The sequence below is a fragment of the Aptenodytes patagonicus genome, chromosome 3 (genome assembly GCF_965638725.1).
Source record: "Aptenodytes patagonicus chromosome 3, bAptPat1.pri.cur, whole genome shotgun sequence".
In the NCBI taxonomy this organism is placed as follows: domain Eukaryota; kingdom Metazoa; phylum Chordata; class Aves; order Sphenisciformes; family Spheniscidae; genus Aptenodytes; species Aptenodytes patagonicus.
Window position 1 is genome coordinate 72,811,316 of NC_134951.1, and position 16,593 is coordinate 72,827,908.

Here is a 16,593-nt window from a genome sequence, read left to right on the forward strand (position 1 = left end):
ATGGCACTAGTGTAGAGTATAGGATGCTCACTGTATCAATTACTTCTGTGAGCAGGGGACATGCAACTCCTCTCACCACTATTGTATTCAACTAGCTCTATTTTACGCAGAAGAGAATTAAATAGTGAAAGAGCAATAGTGTTTTGTTTTTAAAGAAGAGAGAAAAAGGCGCATGTAGAAGGGAGAGTTTGCCTCATGTCGCAGACAAGACCCAGCAATACCCAGTATCTGCGTACTTCACGGGTAATAGTAGGGTTTAGAGCTTTGCTCGGCATTTCCAGTGTTCAGAACAAATACGTCAGAACTGGCCACACTTCACGAAAGGGGTAGCCAGCTGCTGGCCTTGTAGTTCATATAAGGTCCCTGAGCCCCAGTACACATGATAGTTAACTAGGGGAGCAACTCATCCAGCTGCCATTCTCATCTTCCTATATCCAGGGGCTTGCTGCAAAGAGAGGTTCAAAAACCGGGTAAGGTGTCCTGGCAAGGCAGGCTCACTCTTTTCACATGCTCCTCTCACCGCACATACCCTGAGGTGCTGCTCTTCACAGAAGTTGCAAATATCTTTCGGGGACACACTAGACCTTCCCTCTTAAGAAGATGAGAAAGTAGGCTGCAGCGGCTGGCTGGACACCACTGCTTTATATCTAGGTGGGGAAAGCATAAGGAATAGCAAGAGTATATGGAAACTGTTCCTTCAAAACCCATCAGAACTTCACTTTCAGACTGAAGACACTGGAAACCATGCTATAATAATCAGCTTTGAAACGCTCATCGCAAAGAGCTTTTGCCAAAGAAAAGAAATGAGCGTGAAAATAAAAATTGGGGAACTACTTTTACAAATTGGGGAAGTATTTTTCACTCCAGTAGAGATTTTGTGCCAAAAGAAAACATCAAATTTCCTATTTCAAAGTCTTTAGAAATGGAGAACAATGGCATCAGAAGGATTCAAAAGGCCTCTGGAGGAGACCTAAATACATCTTGGTTAGGAACAGTGATGATGATGGGATGTAGCACTTTTGTGCCAGCTGCTACGAAGCATGGTCAAGACCACACGAGAAATGGGAAAGGAAATGCAAGTGAATGGTACATTTGAGGTATCCACCTACTGCTAGTATTTCAGGAGGTCAGAACCCTGAAAAGTTTCAGAATTTAACTCTTAGCCTTTTCCCAGAAAGTGAGACCTAGAAGTAGGAATCACAGGCCTATAATACCTTCAGATACAATTCTGTTTCAGAATAATCCAAACAAGTGCCTACAGTGGTTTAATCATCTCTCATCTTTCTCGCTTGTAGCAGGGTTCCTTTCAAGTAGAGCACCCGGTTCACAAATCTGACTTGCCAGCAATGATTAACTTGAAAAATGTTAGTTAACTTCAAATACTTCTCCTGTTTATAAATATTAACCATGTGACAAAGTTCAGTATAGAAAGATTATTCTGCTGCCTGTCGTAGTAATACTATTATTGTGGCTCAGGCAGAAAAGAAAACCTTGATCCCCAGCTGAGTGGGAGCCTTGTGTCTATATGGCTCAAGACTAGCCCACCCTCGAGGCATCTGCCTGTGCACGTGTAAGGCACAGCAGTTTGCCTGGACCCGTTTGCAGTCCCTGCGTTACCTCATAGCCTGAGATGAAAAGTTGTGGTAGGTGGTTTTTCCAGCCAAGTGCCAGAGTAATTAAGGCTTTGTCTGTCACAGTCCACCAGAGCACCATTTTCTATAGTGTAAGTCTGGGAACTTCATACTCTTGCGTAACAAGATCCATCACCAACAAGACCGAACCTTTCCTACGTATGCAGCAACATTTTGTTTCATTTTACTTAAAAAAGTAAGATCCTAACCACCAAATGGTGTAAAAATCTGGTGTAACCAACCAAATGTTTCATAGCAAGCTAAATTTAGAACCCTAACTTAATATTTAGATTTTTAAATATTCGCCTGATTTTCAGAGATGATGTGCACTTAAATATATACGTGAACACACCCATGTCTAACTTGACTCCTTTGACACAGGAGGAGTGGAAGACGAAACAAAGATGCATCAGCTGCAGGAACACCATGAGTGTAACATGTACAGCAAGAGGAGAGTTCATACTGTACTTTGTGTTTCCTTTCACATGGTCTAGACTGTAAATACTGTGGCTAAGCTTTCTGCAAGCTTCTATAAAATGGATACATACACATACATCAATCGTTCAACAATAATAAATTCTAATGTATTGTGTATCTTGTGGTATGTAGCTCAAGTCAATGCTAGACAATTACTGTAAGACAAGATGTATAATTTCAAAGTTGTATTATAAGATGCTTAATAGGTCCCAGTTTTGAAAAAAAAAATTGAGACAAAAGAACAACAGTGAAATTTCTTGGGAAGGACCTCTAAGAAAATATGATTTTCAAATAGATGGCTTTCAGAGAAAGCCAATCAGATGGTAAAACAAACCACAAATTAAAACCTTTCCGGTTCTCTAGCAGACCTTCCTTGGGTCTTATTTTCTTACCCATAAAATGATAGAAATGTTTAGAAAATTGCTTTCACATATTTGTTCCTTTTGGATTTATGTTTGCTTGCTTTTCTGTATCAAGATGAGAGACATTTAGAACAAACTAATTCTCCAAGTTGGGAAAAGTGAAATTCTTCATCATTTTCAGACAATTTGTTCGTTAAATTTCTTCACTGTGCATAAGAAAGACTAAAATAGCTGGTGACAAGGTAAGGAATGGAGAAGAGAAATGCAAGACCTTGGCATTCACTACAGCGTGCAAGTGTTGCATGGGACAACTCCTGAGGTCGCTCTAACTCGTGCATTCACTTTTCAAGTTGCGTATCAGAGACAACATAAACTGCTATGTTTATGTGTGAAAAATGCCATTTTAGTTATGTTCTTCAACATGCTGCAACCAGACTATCATGACAAAAAATATGCAATTTTGGATAAAAATTTTATTTCTTTTTTTACATGTCATCCATTCTTATTTCTATTCTAGTTAATACAGAAATGTAAGAACTTTTCATTGGAGAAGGAAATTTATTGAGAAGAGTTAGGCAGCGCATTCTAAAATGAAATAAGAAAACTTTATTAACCTAGCGCATTCATTTTTCTTTAAATCAGTTGAAGAAAAAATGCTATTTAAATAAAACACAACCTTTCAAAAAAGCAGTAAGCAGACGGGGAAGAGAAAGCTGGAGGACATAATGGATTCTAAACAAAAGAACAGTGACTGTGTATTACAGGGCTGCTTCATGTGCTGCAGTGAAAAGATCTACTTAGAAGTACGATCATTTTGGGAGGGCCAGAAGGTAAGACCAATGCGTTTTAACTAGCTTTAATTTGCTTGCTTTCTTTCACTCCATGAATTTCCTAGCACAGGACTAGACAAGCATAGCGCTTGCAATTTTTCTCAGTACAATCTACTTCACCATACTCTCAGAATCTCGAAACAATCTTTATTAGGGCTCCCTGCTCATAAATACTTACACAGGGAAACAGGATTTGAAAGAAAAAAATCATCCCTATTGAGCTTAAAAACAGTAGAAAAATCAATGAAACTAGAACCAGATCATCTTCTACCACCTGCTTTTCTAAAGGCCACTGAAGAAACTGAGAGACACAAGACAAAGCGTTGAAATTCTGGACACAATGAAGCCAGTAGCAATGTCCCACTGGTAAACAAGTGAGGCCGTATATCACATACTGGTTTAGTACTAAGACTGAAGCAGTGTTATTTTAAAGTCTCTAGAAGTAACATGGAAGATAATGTAATAATTTTCATCAAGAAAACTGTATTTTCTACAGATAGCAGAAAGCAAATGATACTGTAGCTAGGACTTTCCAAACCGGGATACTACGGTGAAATGCACCCTTTTAACTACCGAGATACTCAAAAGTAATCAGTAATTATCTCTGTACTAAGTAGACATGCCTCAACAGCCATGCTTCAGTTTGGTGGTTCACACAATTCAGTAATCTCCTCTTTTGATTTCTCTGATGGTTTTGCCCCAAACGTCATCACTCCCAACTTCTCACTAGCTGTCTGTGTCTGTATTACAGTGATGTAATACATATGATGTATTACATATTAGACAAAATACATATGCATTCATCAGAATATCCTCTAATCAGTGTTCAGAGTGGAACCTTGAACAAGGTCAGTATCTGGACTGGGAGATAACACAAACAAGGAACAAAAAAAATCTTGGATTTTACAGACACCTCAGTTCAGCACATTCCTTGCAAGTGAGATAGTTCTTTATCATGCTTTTACCTGGGTTCTGCAGTATCTACTACTTAAAAATACCCAAATAGGTACATTAACATTTGTATCAAGTTATTTCTCCAAGAACCTTGTAATCTTACAAATATTTACACCTTCCTGGGTTTTGTGGGGTTTGTTTTTTTGTTTGTTTGTTTTGTTGGGGTTTTTTTGTTTGTTTGTTTTTAATTAAGGTACAAGCAACATTAAGAAAAATGCTCAGGACTACTTAAATTCTTTGGATGCTTGCTTGTTAATTAGTGAATATTTAATCAGAACGTGTGCATTAACTTCTATTAAATCTAAAAGAAAGAAAGGTTTATTCATGCTTTGTAACTGAGGTTTTACCTGATTTCAAACTAGGCTAACAAGCTATTGACTCCGAAACATTATCTATCTACTGATTTACATATAGATCCAATCTGTACAGCATTTTTGGTGTCTGCTAGAATTTGCCATTTCATGCCACTTTCCTGTTTTCATAGTGGTTCTGATCATGCAATGAGGACTGCAGGTTTAAAGCATGTATAAAGTGTACACACAGAAACTGCAGACAGTATGCACACAAAACTTAAAGACTACATTTCAGTATTTTGTATAAGTAACATTTATCCAAATCATGTCAAGATTTTACATTCTAATAAAAACAATGGGTGCCTCATTCATTTTATCAATTCATAGAACTACAGCCCATCAAGTTCATATATTTAATACGGTGAATTTTTTAATCAACATGAAATTTGAGCAGATGCCATTATTTTGCTTTTAATAAGTAACAAAATTCCAAGTTAATCAGCAAGCATTTCAATTTGTTTTCAGTATTTTACTTTTAATCACAGGTAGCTTGAACAATAAGGTTCTCAATAGTGAGTTACCTATATTGGTACTCATACTGTACAAGAAATCCATGAGTTTCAAGAGAAAGACTTATGATGGTCCTAGCTTTAAATAACTCAATTATGCAACTGAATTACATAATTCAAAGGTATTTCTAATTTGTGGTAAGAGGAATTCTGTGATGGCACCACTTGACAAAATAACGTATTGCAAGCATGTGAAAATAAATGAAAAATTAACTGGACAGATTAGTATACCTTTCAGTAAACATTTTTAAAGTTGAGTGTCCATTTAGTATTTATGTATTTACGCTACTGAAATGACAAAGATTTTCTTGAAAAAAAATCACTGAACCCAAAATTACATTTCAAATTCTACAGACAAAAATTTATTGATTTTATCCACATTTTTGTCTAAAGTTTGAAATATATGCTCTTTTTCCAGAGGGAAAAACTCAAGGCACACTTAAAACTGCATTTCACTGCATTGCTGAATGAGATCTGATTACCTCAGAAACAACATAAATCTGAAGTAATTTTTTTCCCTTGATCGACTAAAGGGACAATGATAGAGCTTCCTTGGACTAGACGAAGGTGGGTGGATTTTTATAAAGGACTTTAAACACTAAGATTATTTCTACTTAATTCCTGCTGTTATCAAGAAAAAGCTACATTTCTCATTTTCCCAGATGTAATTGTAATACGATCTCTCCTTTAGTGTGGAAGTGACATTCAGATCCAAAGTCCCTGCATCTATGGCCTATGTGGATCCTACCAATCTACATCTGAGTTAACAATTCTATATCCATTTAATACTCTTCACCTATTAAGGATTTTTTGCACTGGCTTGCACACAATTATAACGCTCCAACACAATTATAATGCTCCAGTATACAAATCAATATGGCTGTGAAGTTTACCCTAGTTTTAGAAACACACATCAAGCCATCTACCTTAAAGAAACTCACAATTTTTCTGCATTTCAGCAGAAAGCTTGATACATGCTAATGTGAACACATATGCGTTATAACAGATACACAGACAGGAAATCATTCAAGAGGAAAATTGCAGCATTAAAGCATTAAATCAGGAAAGAAAAAAATGTTCAGCTAACCTATCTACAGGTTAAAATACTCTCTGACCAGATTTTTTTTTTTGTAAAGCACAAAATAGTCCCTTGTCTGAGGGCATTAGTATGATTTCATCTGATAGGAAGAAGAGAAAATTTAAAATTAGCATTAGTGAGTTAACTTTAAAAGAAAAATGACGAAGTACAGAATAAGATTAGTAAACCAGTGACACCACTAATATCACTGTTACTATGCAAGTGCTGAAATGTGCATTTTAAACTTTTTAAAAAGAGAAAATACATTCATCTTCAACTGCACAACGTATCTTAACAATCTCTTGATTTTTACAAGTGCACAGACCACTAGTCCTTCCCCTCCTCTAATCTTTGGTAGCAGAGCATCTAAAAGGTACTAAAAGTAGGATATTCAATGAGACTACCCTTTTTCATCAAGTTTGTGCAAGATAGAAAGGAATACAACAATTATGGCAAATACAATTTTGCAGCTTACCAACTTCAAGAAAAACCCTATAAACAGACTTTCATACCATCCCATCACTGACAAGAATCACTCTTCAGATCCTACACGCGTTTTCTGGAAGTTATTACTCTTAACGAGATGTCATGAATTTTCTTTTTAGTAGCTCTACTTGACTTTTCTTGACTATGAAATATCATGTACATACATTAATAAAATTCAAAATGTTTATTGAGTACCCAAAGAACTTGTACAGACTAAGTGGAGTGAATAACGTGACTAAGATGACCCTTCAAGGAGAAACATAAGGCTAGTTACAATTAAGAGAGTCTTGCAATATGATATTCTCTTTGCCACTGCAAAGTTTCTGCTAATGCGAATGAATACAGTAAAGCAACATGGCGGAAAGATGCTTTTGCCATTCTTGTTCAAATAAACAGCTTCAAGTTTATAAAGAATATCCTGCCTTTATGCCTTTTAAATCAATCTCTCATCTACACAAGTAGATGGCTTCACAGTACACGCTTACTTGTGAAAGCTCAGCACTTGAAAGGAAAATGCGACTAATGTAAAATTCAAAGACTCGGCAATAGCCGTCAACAGGGAAAAAAAGATCCTTTCACTACCTGAATTAACAATAACAAAAAATTGTCCTAGTTACTCTTGGTGACTCCTGATACTCTGAATAGGTTTTAAAATTATATCTGCTCAGCTCCCATTATCAAGAGACAGAAGAAGTCACCCTTATTATTATGTTATTTTTAAAATACGTTACTGAAATACAAAGAATGACATTTGGGATCCATTTTTACCAGTTTCAAATCAAATGACCCAAAGATTTGAGTTAGGGGAACACGAATCAAGAAAATGAGTACTTTAAGCGTTGACTGGCATAACGTATCCTTGCACAAGTTCAAAACTGCTGACACTGTATTTTGAGAGAATCCTGCAATAAATTGGCTTATTTTATAAATACCTTCTATAGACAGTTATTTGATAATTTTCCAACTATCCTTAAGGCATCCTTAAGTAATGCCTGCACATGCCACACTACAGGCTTGATTACAGTATTCCTGTCTTGCCTTATTCAGGGTAAGGAGTACCTTAACTTCATAAATAAAGCCATTTAAATCACTGAAATGGCTTGAAGAATGGTATAGTACTCTACTGAAGCAAAGGAATCTAACAGAATCTATTCCCTTGAGTTTGTAGTAACAATGTGAAGCACTACATATAAAAATGAAAGTGTACCAATATTTCACAGAAAAAGGCTTCAGCAAAGAAATCATGTCCTTATAGCAAATGAAGGCTGTTTCATCTTTGTAATCTTTATGGACGTAGCATTCTGCTCAAATACAGTACAGTGAAAGATCAGAATCATGGGCTGTTTAAAAACGTAATAAATACATCGAACAACTTATTAATGCATAGGGTTTTCAAGTAAATGTGCATGCCTAAATACACTGTGTTGCCCGCAAAGCTACCTGAAATATTTTTCAATAAGTATGTTACTTATGTAAATAGTAGATCAGCTTCTTCAGTTGCTAGAATCGACACCTTTCATCACTAGAGCAAGCTTTAAACAGGCATAAGCCAGAACTGCTGCCCAAATGCCTGGCTCACGTCTTCTTTCTGTCCCATTCTCACTCCTTCCTTTGCATCAGCAAAAATTACATGTCACTACTGTGAACCACATCAAAGAACTGGTCTGGATCTCAGGACAGCTCCTTTCAGTGCACGTGTTGGCTTACGATGGCTTAATCTACAGTGAGAAAGGAAAGTCTTCACTCAAACTCTGAAAGATTTAAAAATTCCTACTGGCAAGATAAAAGAAACCATATTGTTTTGGTAACATTAAGTCCCTTCTGAGTTTCTGAATATGGCTATTTTGGTAATATTTGTCTGCACGCTACATTAATAAAATAAGAAATGGAACAGTTCTAGCTGTAAACATGATGCAACTGAAGACTGTACAACAAACTTTTATTCTACAAAAAATAAAATAGTTGTTAGAAATTGATCGTATAACACATATGTACAGTAGCCAATTTATTAATGCTTGAAAGATATTAACAAAGATAAAAATCATTAAATAATACATTGTTTTATACCACTACCAACCAAATTAACATCTCTCACTTGGTAATTTACCTAAACCATCCTACTACGAGCAATTTAGTGTACTGCCAGTCCCAGTTTAGAAAAAGAAAAACAGATTAACTTCCAGTTTTAAAGAGGCATTTAACAAAATGTTTGAAAAGTAAAGCTACTGCCAATATGTGTTTGATTCTGAGTACTTATGTGGTCTATGACTGAAGCCTTTTCAAACTGCACATATTAAAATGAAATAAAGAAAATCCCTTAAGTTCATAAAGTACCTTACAGCTACTATTTTGTGCGTTTGGACTTTCACACAACCATATCCGCCTGACCAGAATACTACTAGCAGGTGGTGCAGCAGCATCAGTCAAGTTCTTTGAGCCAGAGTCTGCCCTTGAAGGTACTTTTACCTTAAACATTGTTCATCTCAACTCCCGAGACACGTTCTGGTAATAAACACATCAGCAAGGTCTATTACAAAGCAATAGTTATTTAATGCATACCTCACTACATCCTAATGACTACTACTTGCACAGTAGATAAAGAATCATTCATTCAAGTCCACTCTTTCAAAGGGCTACCTTCATTAAGCTGACAGTTTGTTTACTATCCAGAATAAAAGTCCCTGTGATTGAAAAACTGAACCATGACACAGCATGAAAAAATACCCCACCTCCCAGAGGGAGAGGGCAACACACACATGCGTAACTTGCTTCTACGTTCAAAGGCATGCTTATGCTTTACACTCACGTGACATTCTCATACTTTCATCCCTTTGGGGGAAGCAGAAAGGGAATTAAAACTTGCATGTTGACGCTTGATCAAAATTCTAATCTGAGCTAAAAATGTTTCTTCTACCAAAGGGGCATTCATGTAACAGAATCTACCCTTGGATCCTATTATGCAAGAGAAAACCAACTTTCTCAAAACTGAGTGAAAGGATGCTTTCAGACACAGAATTTTAACAAAAGTTATGTTGAAAGAAGTTGGTGAAATGCACTTGAGTGGAACAAATTGAAAATCTGACATTACCCTACAGCCAAATCTTTCACCACCAATTTTAAGGATACACAAGCAGCAAAGCAGGTGAAACAGGAGAGAATAGCGCTACTAATTTACCTAAGCAGCCAATTCATCTCAACAATTTAACACGAGGTTCTACTTCAATTTAAGCCATCAAAACACAAAGCCCCCCTTATTTCTGTTAAAAACATGTAGGGTTTTTTAGACCAACAACAGCTTTTTACTTTTTGTGCAACATTTCTGGACTTTGAGTCACTAAAAACAAATAACCACAAAGTACTTGAACACTACCCACTATCTATCCAGAATACCAAATATATTACAAAATAAGACAATGCAAATATTTGCTTAAGTTTTGGTTTCATGCATATCCACATTTTAAAAAGTAAGCTAAAATCCTACTGTATATTCTTACAGTATATCATGTTCCACCTTCTAAAAGTAGTAAGAACATCGTAACAATGAGCATGAGAAGGTAAATATAAGCTTGACAGTATTGCAGTGAAGTAAGTTTTGTTATCTTACTACCTCAAGAAGGTGAAAGGCAAATTTTTTACAGCCTAGTTTCATTTCAATTTTATTGAACTGTCTACAATATTCTGTGAGTGCGTGCACATACACAGGCACGCACAGAAAAAGTGGTATCTACAAACAGTTTACACAAATATTTACATACATATGTTATTTACATAAACTAATATGACTGCATGATTTTTGATGTAAAAACCATATGCTTCTTGCACATATAACTGTTGCATTGGTCTTACAAAAGTAATAGAAACCTTTTGCAACAACTAGCTAAGCACATATCATAGCTGAGTCCAAGTTTTTAGAGCTTGCAGGTTTTTAAAAAAATACAATACCTAGAACACTGTTATCAAACAAATATGCTTTATTGGCATCTAAAAACAAAATGCACCCAACATTAAAATGTACTTTTTCATTTTTTTAAACCCACTGCAGTACGAGGAACAAATGACAAACACTTACTTTAGAGAAAACAGAGACTATAGTGTAGATTTTACAAAATCACTTTTAATCTCTGTGTTATGCTCCTTAAATAACATGGGCCGTTTCTTTTTCTGCCGAATTGTAGGAACATAAAATATCACAGCTTTGTCTATACTTTAAAATTCTCCAGCAGCCTAAAAACACGGACAAGATACACCAGCACCTGTTTTCAAGTATAACAATTTTGATAGCCAACCTAAGGGTAGTATCTAAAAAATTCCATTTTCTTCCATAGGAAGTCTTTGTTTGACAAGCTGTTATTTTATCTTTGTGAAATTAAAAGCAAGTGGGGGAAAGTTTATGCTTTACCAGAGAAATAAAAAAAATGTTTACCTACCATGTTCAAATTAAGAACAGTGTTCTATACAAGTCAGTTGTACAGTTATTTAAGTGAAAGATGAACATGAACATCAGATTAACTTAATTCTGGCAGACAAAAGTGAACTGCTACGGTCCAGTCAGCCATTTATCTATTACAGAGAGATGACAACTTTACAAAAGGTATCTTTTACCTACTGAGTGATGATTATGTCCCCTCAGTTTCTGTGCTTTCTACCACTGGTTCACTTTCTATATCAGCTTCTGTGTCACTCTTCTCTTTGTTTATCTCGACGGAAGATGTCAGTTTTTCATAAAGTTCTGGATCGTCCTGCACCTGTGCAGTTGGTGGCTGACTTTCTGTCTCTGTATTTTCACCGTTTACCTGGGGCATATTATCGGCTTTGCGTTGGGAAGTGGCCCCATCAAAATACTCAAAAACCCGTGGATGTGGAGGGGGGATCCAGTTGTTTGACATTCTGTCTCTTCCAAACCTGTTCCCATTAATTTCTCTGCAAAAATTAAAATCTCTGTCATCCCTATCCCTCTGTCTTTCCCAGGGTCTTCTGCGGTCATCAAAATCTCTATGAGCATCTTGTTCAAATCCTCTATTCCAATTGGGACCACTTCTACTATCAAACCTATAGTTTACATGCCGAAACCTCTCTCTGTCTTCATGGAAGCCTTTAGGGCCGCCATAAATAGGGAAGGCATGGTGCTCTCTTTCATCATAATCTCCTCTCTGTCCCCAGTGCTTGTCTGAATTGAAACCAAAATGCTCTCTTCGACCAAGGTTATCTATACCCGGTCTTCCAAAATTTTCTCTCATGTCTACATGTGGTCTCGCAAAGTGTTCTCTTCCATCTACTGGAGGCCTTCCTATACTCTCTCTTGGATCAACGGGTGGACGTCCAACAGAATCTCTGACATCCACTGGAGATGGTCTGTTAAGATTATCTCGGTTTTCCACTGGAGGAAAGCGATAATCTCTGTCTCCTTCCTGCTGAATGTTATCGCCTCCAAGTGGTAGTCTTTTCTCTGGATTAGAAATGCTATCGATGTTTTGTCTTCCTGGTGTTCCAAAAGGTCTTTCTGTTTGATTAAAAATATCTCCTGGAGGAAAAGGACCTCGAGGTGGCGGGTGAAGAGATGGATCAAGGATTGCTGGAGGGGGAATACTACGCTGCGGTGGCATTCCTGGCTGCATTAATGGAAACCTTGGTCCAGGCGAATGGGGCATTAGGCCTGGACGGATATCTATGAGAGGCATTCCCGGCATCCTTTGACTACTAATATTTAAATGAGGCATGTTTTGAACCCCAGCTGGATGCTGCATTGCCAGAAGTCCAGAACTACTTGAAATATTTGGTGGCGGCACTCCCATAAGTCCAGAACTACTTGAAACATTGGGTGGTGGCATTATGAGAAGCCCAGAGTTGCTTGAGACACTCGGTGGCTGTACTCCTGCCAGAACTCCTGAGCTGCTTGAGACACTGGGTGGCTGCATTCCTGTCAGAAGGCCAGGGCTGCTTGAGACACTGGGTGGATGCACTCCAGCTAGAAGCCCTGAGCTACTTGAGACATTTGGTGGTTGCACTCCAGCCATAAGTCCAGAGCTACTTGAGACGCTGGCTGGCTGAACTCCGCCAGCAAGAGAAGAGCTACTGGAGACAGTAGGTAGCTGCACCCCTCCTGCAAGACCAGAACTGCTTGAAACAGTTGGTGGTTGCACTCCTCCTCCAAGTCCAGAGCTGCTTGAAACACTGGGTGGCTGTACTCCCCCTGCAAGTCCAGAGCTACTTGAGACACTGGGTGGTTGCCCTTCTCCAGTAAGCCCAGAACTGCTTGAGACGCTGGGTGGCTGCACTCCTCCAAGTCCAGAACTACTCGAGACATCACTTTGCACTAAAATGCAGCAACAAGAAGAACAGTTAACAGAAAATGCCAGTGTAACACATAGCATTCAAAACAAAATGCAGCTTCATCCATATTCAGTTAATGCATTCAGTGATGATACTGCTGACAAGGTCTGTCTCAGTTTCTATAATGAACGTACATTATTTTAATCACATTGGTGATAAACAGACATTATGCCACAGAAATTAATGTCTCTACATAGTAAAGAACGAATAGCAGCTTAAAATTGACAAACCCCAAAGCCATCACCCAATTTATGCAAGGGAAGTATTAAAATCTTTGATGTAATTCTGTAAACGCTGTACTATCCTACCCTCTCCTGCTCCTTTCCATTGCCACTTGTGTAGTAAGAATGCACTTTTAAGAAGTTTCCTAAAGGGCTCCCAGTCTCAGCTTTACTTCTGGAGTCTACAAAGAAAACATCTCTGAGCATAAGCTGCTAGAAATCAATGATCAGATGATGACAAAGATGGTTCCCACCACTCCTCCAACTTAAACTGAAAATGATACCCAGCCTAGAACTTCCTACTCTGTAGTTATTACTGCAGTGGACTACGATCTGCAAAAAAACCCTCAGAAGTATGATGTTTCCTGTTTGCGATCGTATCAGACGATAAAGACATTTCTTACCAGATCTATTGTTTTCGCTGGAAGAAATCTGAAGGTCTGGAAGATGTGATCCCTTTTCATCTGATTCTGGTTTGTTGATTGGCAGAGGATTAAAAACGCTTCCAGCAGATAACGTTGGAGTAGCTAGATTGCTAGTAACTGTGCCAACTGGTAGAACAAGGCTAGTAAAAGGAACATCCTTCATCGTCTCTTGTGCAATTGGTAATGGAGGCTGTACTAAAGCTGTAGAGAAATAACAGAAGTGTATCACAGTAATCATATATTCAAGCCTTCAAGATTAGTTTGGCAGAGGTCAGCTGATAAATCAAAGTAAGTGGAATTAATTACTCTAAATGTTACATTTTTGGATAATAATTTCTTATCCTCAATCAGCACTGTAATATTTATATTTTTGTAGAGACCATGAACTGCAGGCAACCTAAGCAATCAGTACTCTTTAACAGATATTTTTAAACGTTGAATGAAAACAGTTAAAAGGCTAAACAAAAATAAATTATTATAAATTATTCAGTCACTAACACCAAACAGCTCAAGTAACAGATACATCTGTTACAGACAGGTTCAAATGTTGAACTATGCATACAAATAATAAATAATTAATTTGTCATAATTTTTTTTTTAGTAACTCCACAGTAAGTATCATTTTTCAGTCAACTTGAAAAGCTCTGTAAATCTTTTTCTCAATACCTGCTTAAACCAGCTAAACAATAACTTCTGTTTTGCTGTTTTCCATTACATAGGATTAACTTGCTTTTGATTAAATAAGAAGTAATATATCAAACAATTAAACTTTTCACAACACACAAACACAAGAAGAATCAAACTTACGTGTTGGAACAACTGGTGGGACAACAGGTGGCGGGACAACAGGTGGTGGGACCACAGGTGGAACTGGGGGAGGCATATAACCTATATGGAAAAAAAAAAGACAAATTATTACAACGGAAGCAAATAAAGTTTTGCAGTAAAAGCTTGCCTACATTATTCATCCTGAAAAGCTGCACCACTGAAGACTAGCAAACAACAAATGTATGGGAAGAGGCAACAGTGGTTTCTGTTTTCAAAAACAACCCCATCTTTACTGTAGATGATCTGCATGTGCATGTTTAAAAGTGATTTCTGCCAGCAATATCCAAAGAAGAAAACTAAGAGTTTCAAAATTTTCCACAGAAAGGAGATTAATCTTAAGGATTTTTAAATTTTCATTTTTATTAAAGTTCAAAAAAATTTCTGCTTACTATTATTTCTGCTAATAAATTCTTATTCTCGACAGAATACACTGGTAAAAATAGTATTAAGTTAGACATAAGAAATTTCATACTAGATTAAAATTAAAGATTCAAAGGTCAACTGGCTCAAACAGTAACAGTAGCTGATGGAAAACTATACAAAGCATGATGTACATAGAAGCACACAAACTGAGTATACTCATTACATACTCAACTTCATTTTTACTAACTTACCTGGAGGTGGTTGTGAAGGGTTGAAACTCGCTCGCAAGAAGGGTGGAGGAGGAATTGCGCTATAACCAGGAGGAGGGACAGACATTGTGACAGGAAATGCAGGTGGAACCAAGCTAACAGCAGGCACAGCTGGAGCTACCGGAATCTGTTTTCATGGAAAGAAAAAACAAGCAACTTCAATACTTAACAGTATTCAATGACATTAAAAGAGGGATAAACCGATTTGACTGCAATTCATGTTAAGCACTAAATGTACCAAAGGCTTTGCATATATTCTGAACACCCTGAAGAATTAGATTGCATTCTGAAATGGTACCTACACTACAGGTAAGCAAGGACACTGGAAGAATCCTATGCTATGTTTTGTTTATTCTAAAAAGAACAGAAAAATACATGGTTAAACACTATACTTATTCAAGAATAAAAATTTACCTATGGGAGAAAGGTGAATGCAGAAAGGGAGAGAAAAGGAAGGAAAATGTAGATAGTGTGGCAATTTGAGAGCACTTAGAAAACTGATTCTATTCTCATTAGAAAAATTTACGTATTTTAGAACAGTACTGGAAAGTTGAGTTCAGTGTATGTAATTATAAGGCTAATAATCCTGATGAAGTCCTGAAAATTACTTAGTATTTCTCAAACTTCTGTTTGAGCTACGTTTTTTGATACAGTGCAGCATAATTACAAGTAATTAGCAGCAGAATAAAAGCAATATATATATGTATATTTAAATACATACTGATCACAGCGTACACTAGGAGATAGTTGAAATAAGACTGAAGACAATTTTTGTGAAAAAAGCGCAAAATTCAATGTAAGTAAATGTGATTGTTAACTTTCACAGCAATTTTACGTCAGCTGTCAATAAAATTTTATTTTATTGGAAATATCTATACACGTTAGGAAAGATAAAACAGTAATAATACAAAAAATTTTGTATTAAGCAACTGCTTCTCATTTTACAATTTCATATGGTCATTATTAAAAGGATTTAAAGAGTTTGACAAAAAGCATTTGTATTTATACTCGATAAACATGTGTAGTGTAGAATACTCAAGAAAAATTTCTAGCCTTCCACAATATCTTGTTACTGATTGGATGTTAATAAAAATTCTCTGTTTTAGCGGAACGAAAAAAAAATACAACAGAGAATCAAAGACTCTCATGAATTACTGCATAAAGAGTGCAACAGCACACTACTTGAATAATCAGATCTTTTAAATATGAGACCGTCTCTATGAAACCCTGCCCCAAATTACTGAGAAAATAATTAAACTATATTAAAAACTGATATGGGGAAAAGCACATAGGTAGAGAAGAAACAAGCACAAGTGAAAAAAAGTTTATTGCATTGCTTAGCTTACAGAAAGATGCTTTGCTCTGTAAACAAAATACTTTCTGTAAGCTCATTTTAATTTCTCTTTAAAAAACTAATGTGCCAGTATTATTTTTTTTTTTTACAATTGCTCTGTCTTCAACATTTAAGCCTTCATTT

General features: G+C 36.6%; 1 protein-coding gene across 5 annotated transcripts in view; it reads right to left on the reverse strand.

Annotated features, from left to right (window-relative positions):
• SCAF8 (SR-related CTD associated factor 8) overlaps positions 1–16,593 on the reverse strand; it is a 105,010-nt gene that overhangs the window by 30,164 nt on the left and 58,253 nt on the right. For 3 of the 5 annotated variants that reach the window (XM_076333806.1, XM_076333802.1, XM_076333807.1), the window contains 4 exons: positions 15,099–15,243; positions 14,464–14,544; positions 13,636–13,857; positions 10,634–12,993 (listed from right to left, as the gene is read on the reverse strand). In XM_076333806.1, the coding sequence (XP_076189921.1) occupies positions 11,297–12,993; positions 13,636–13,857; positions 14,464–14,544; positions 15,099–15,243 (2,145 nt within the window). In that variant the 3' untranslated portion in view covers positions 10,634–11,296. Of the gene's footprint in view, positions 1–7,945; positions 8,399–10,633; positions 12,994–13,635; positions 13,858–14,463; positions 14,545–15,098; positions 15,244–16,593 lie in introns of those variants that run through there. The other 2 variants (XM_076333804.1, XM_076333803.1) reach the window with 2 other exon arrangements.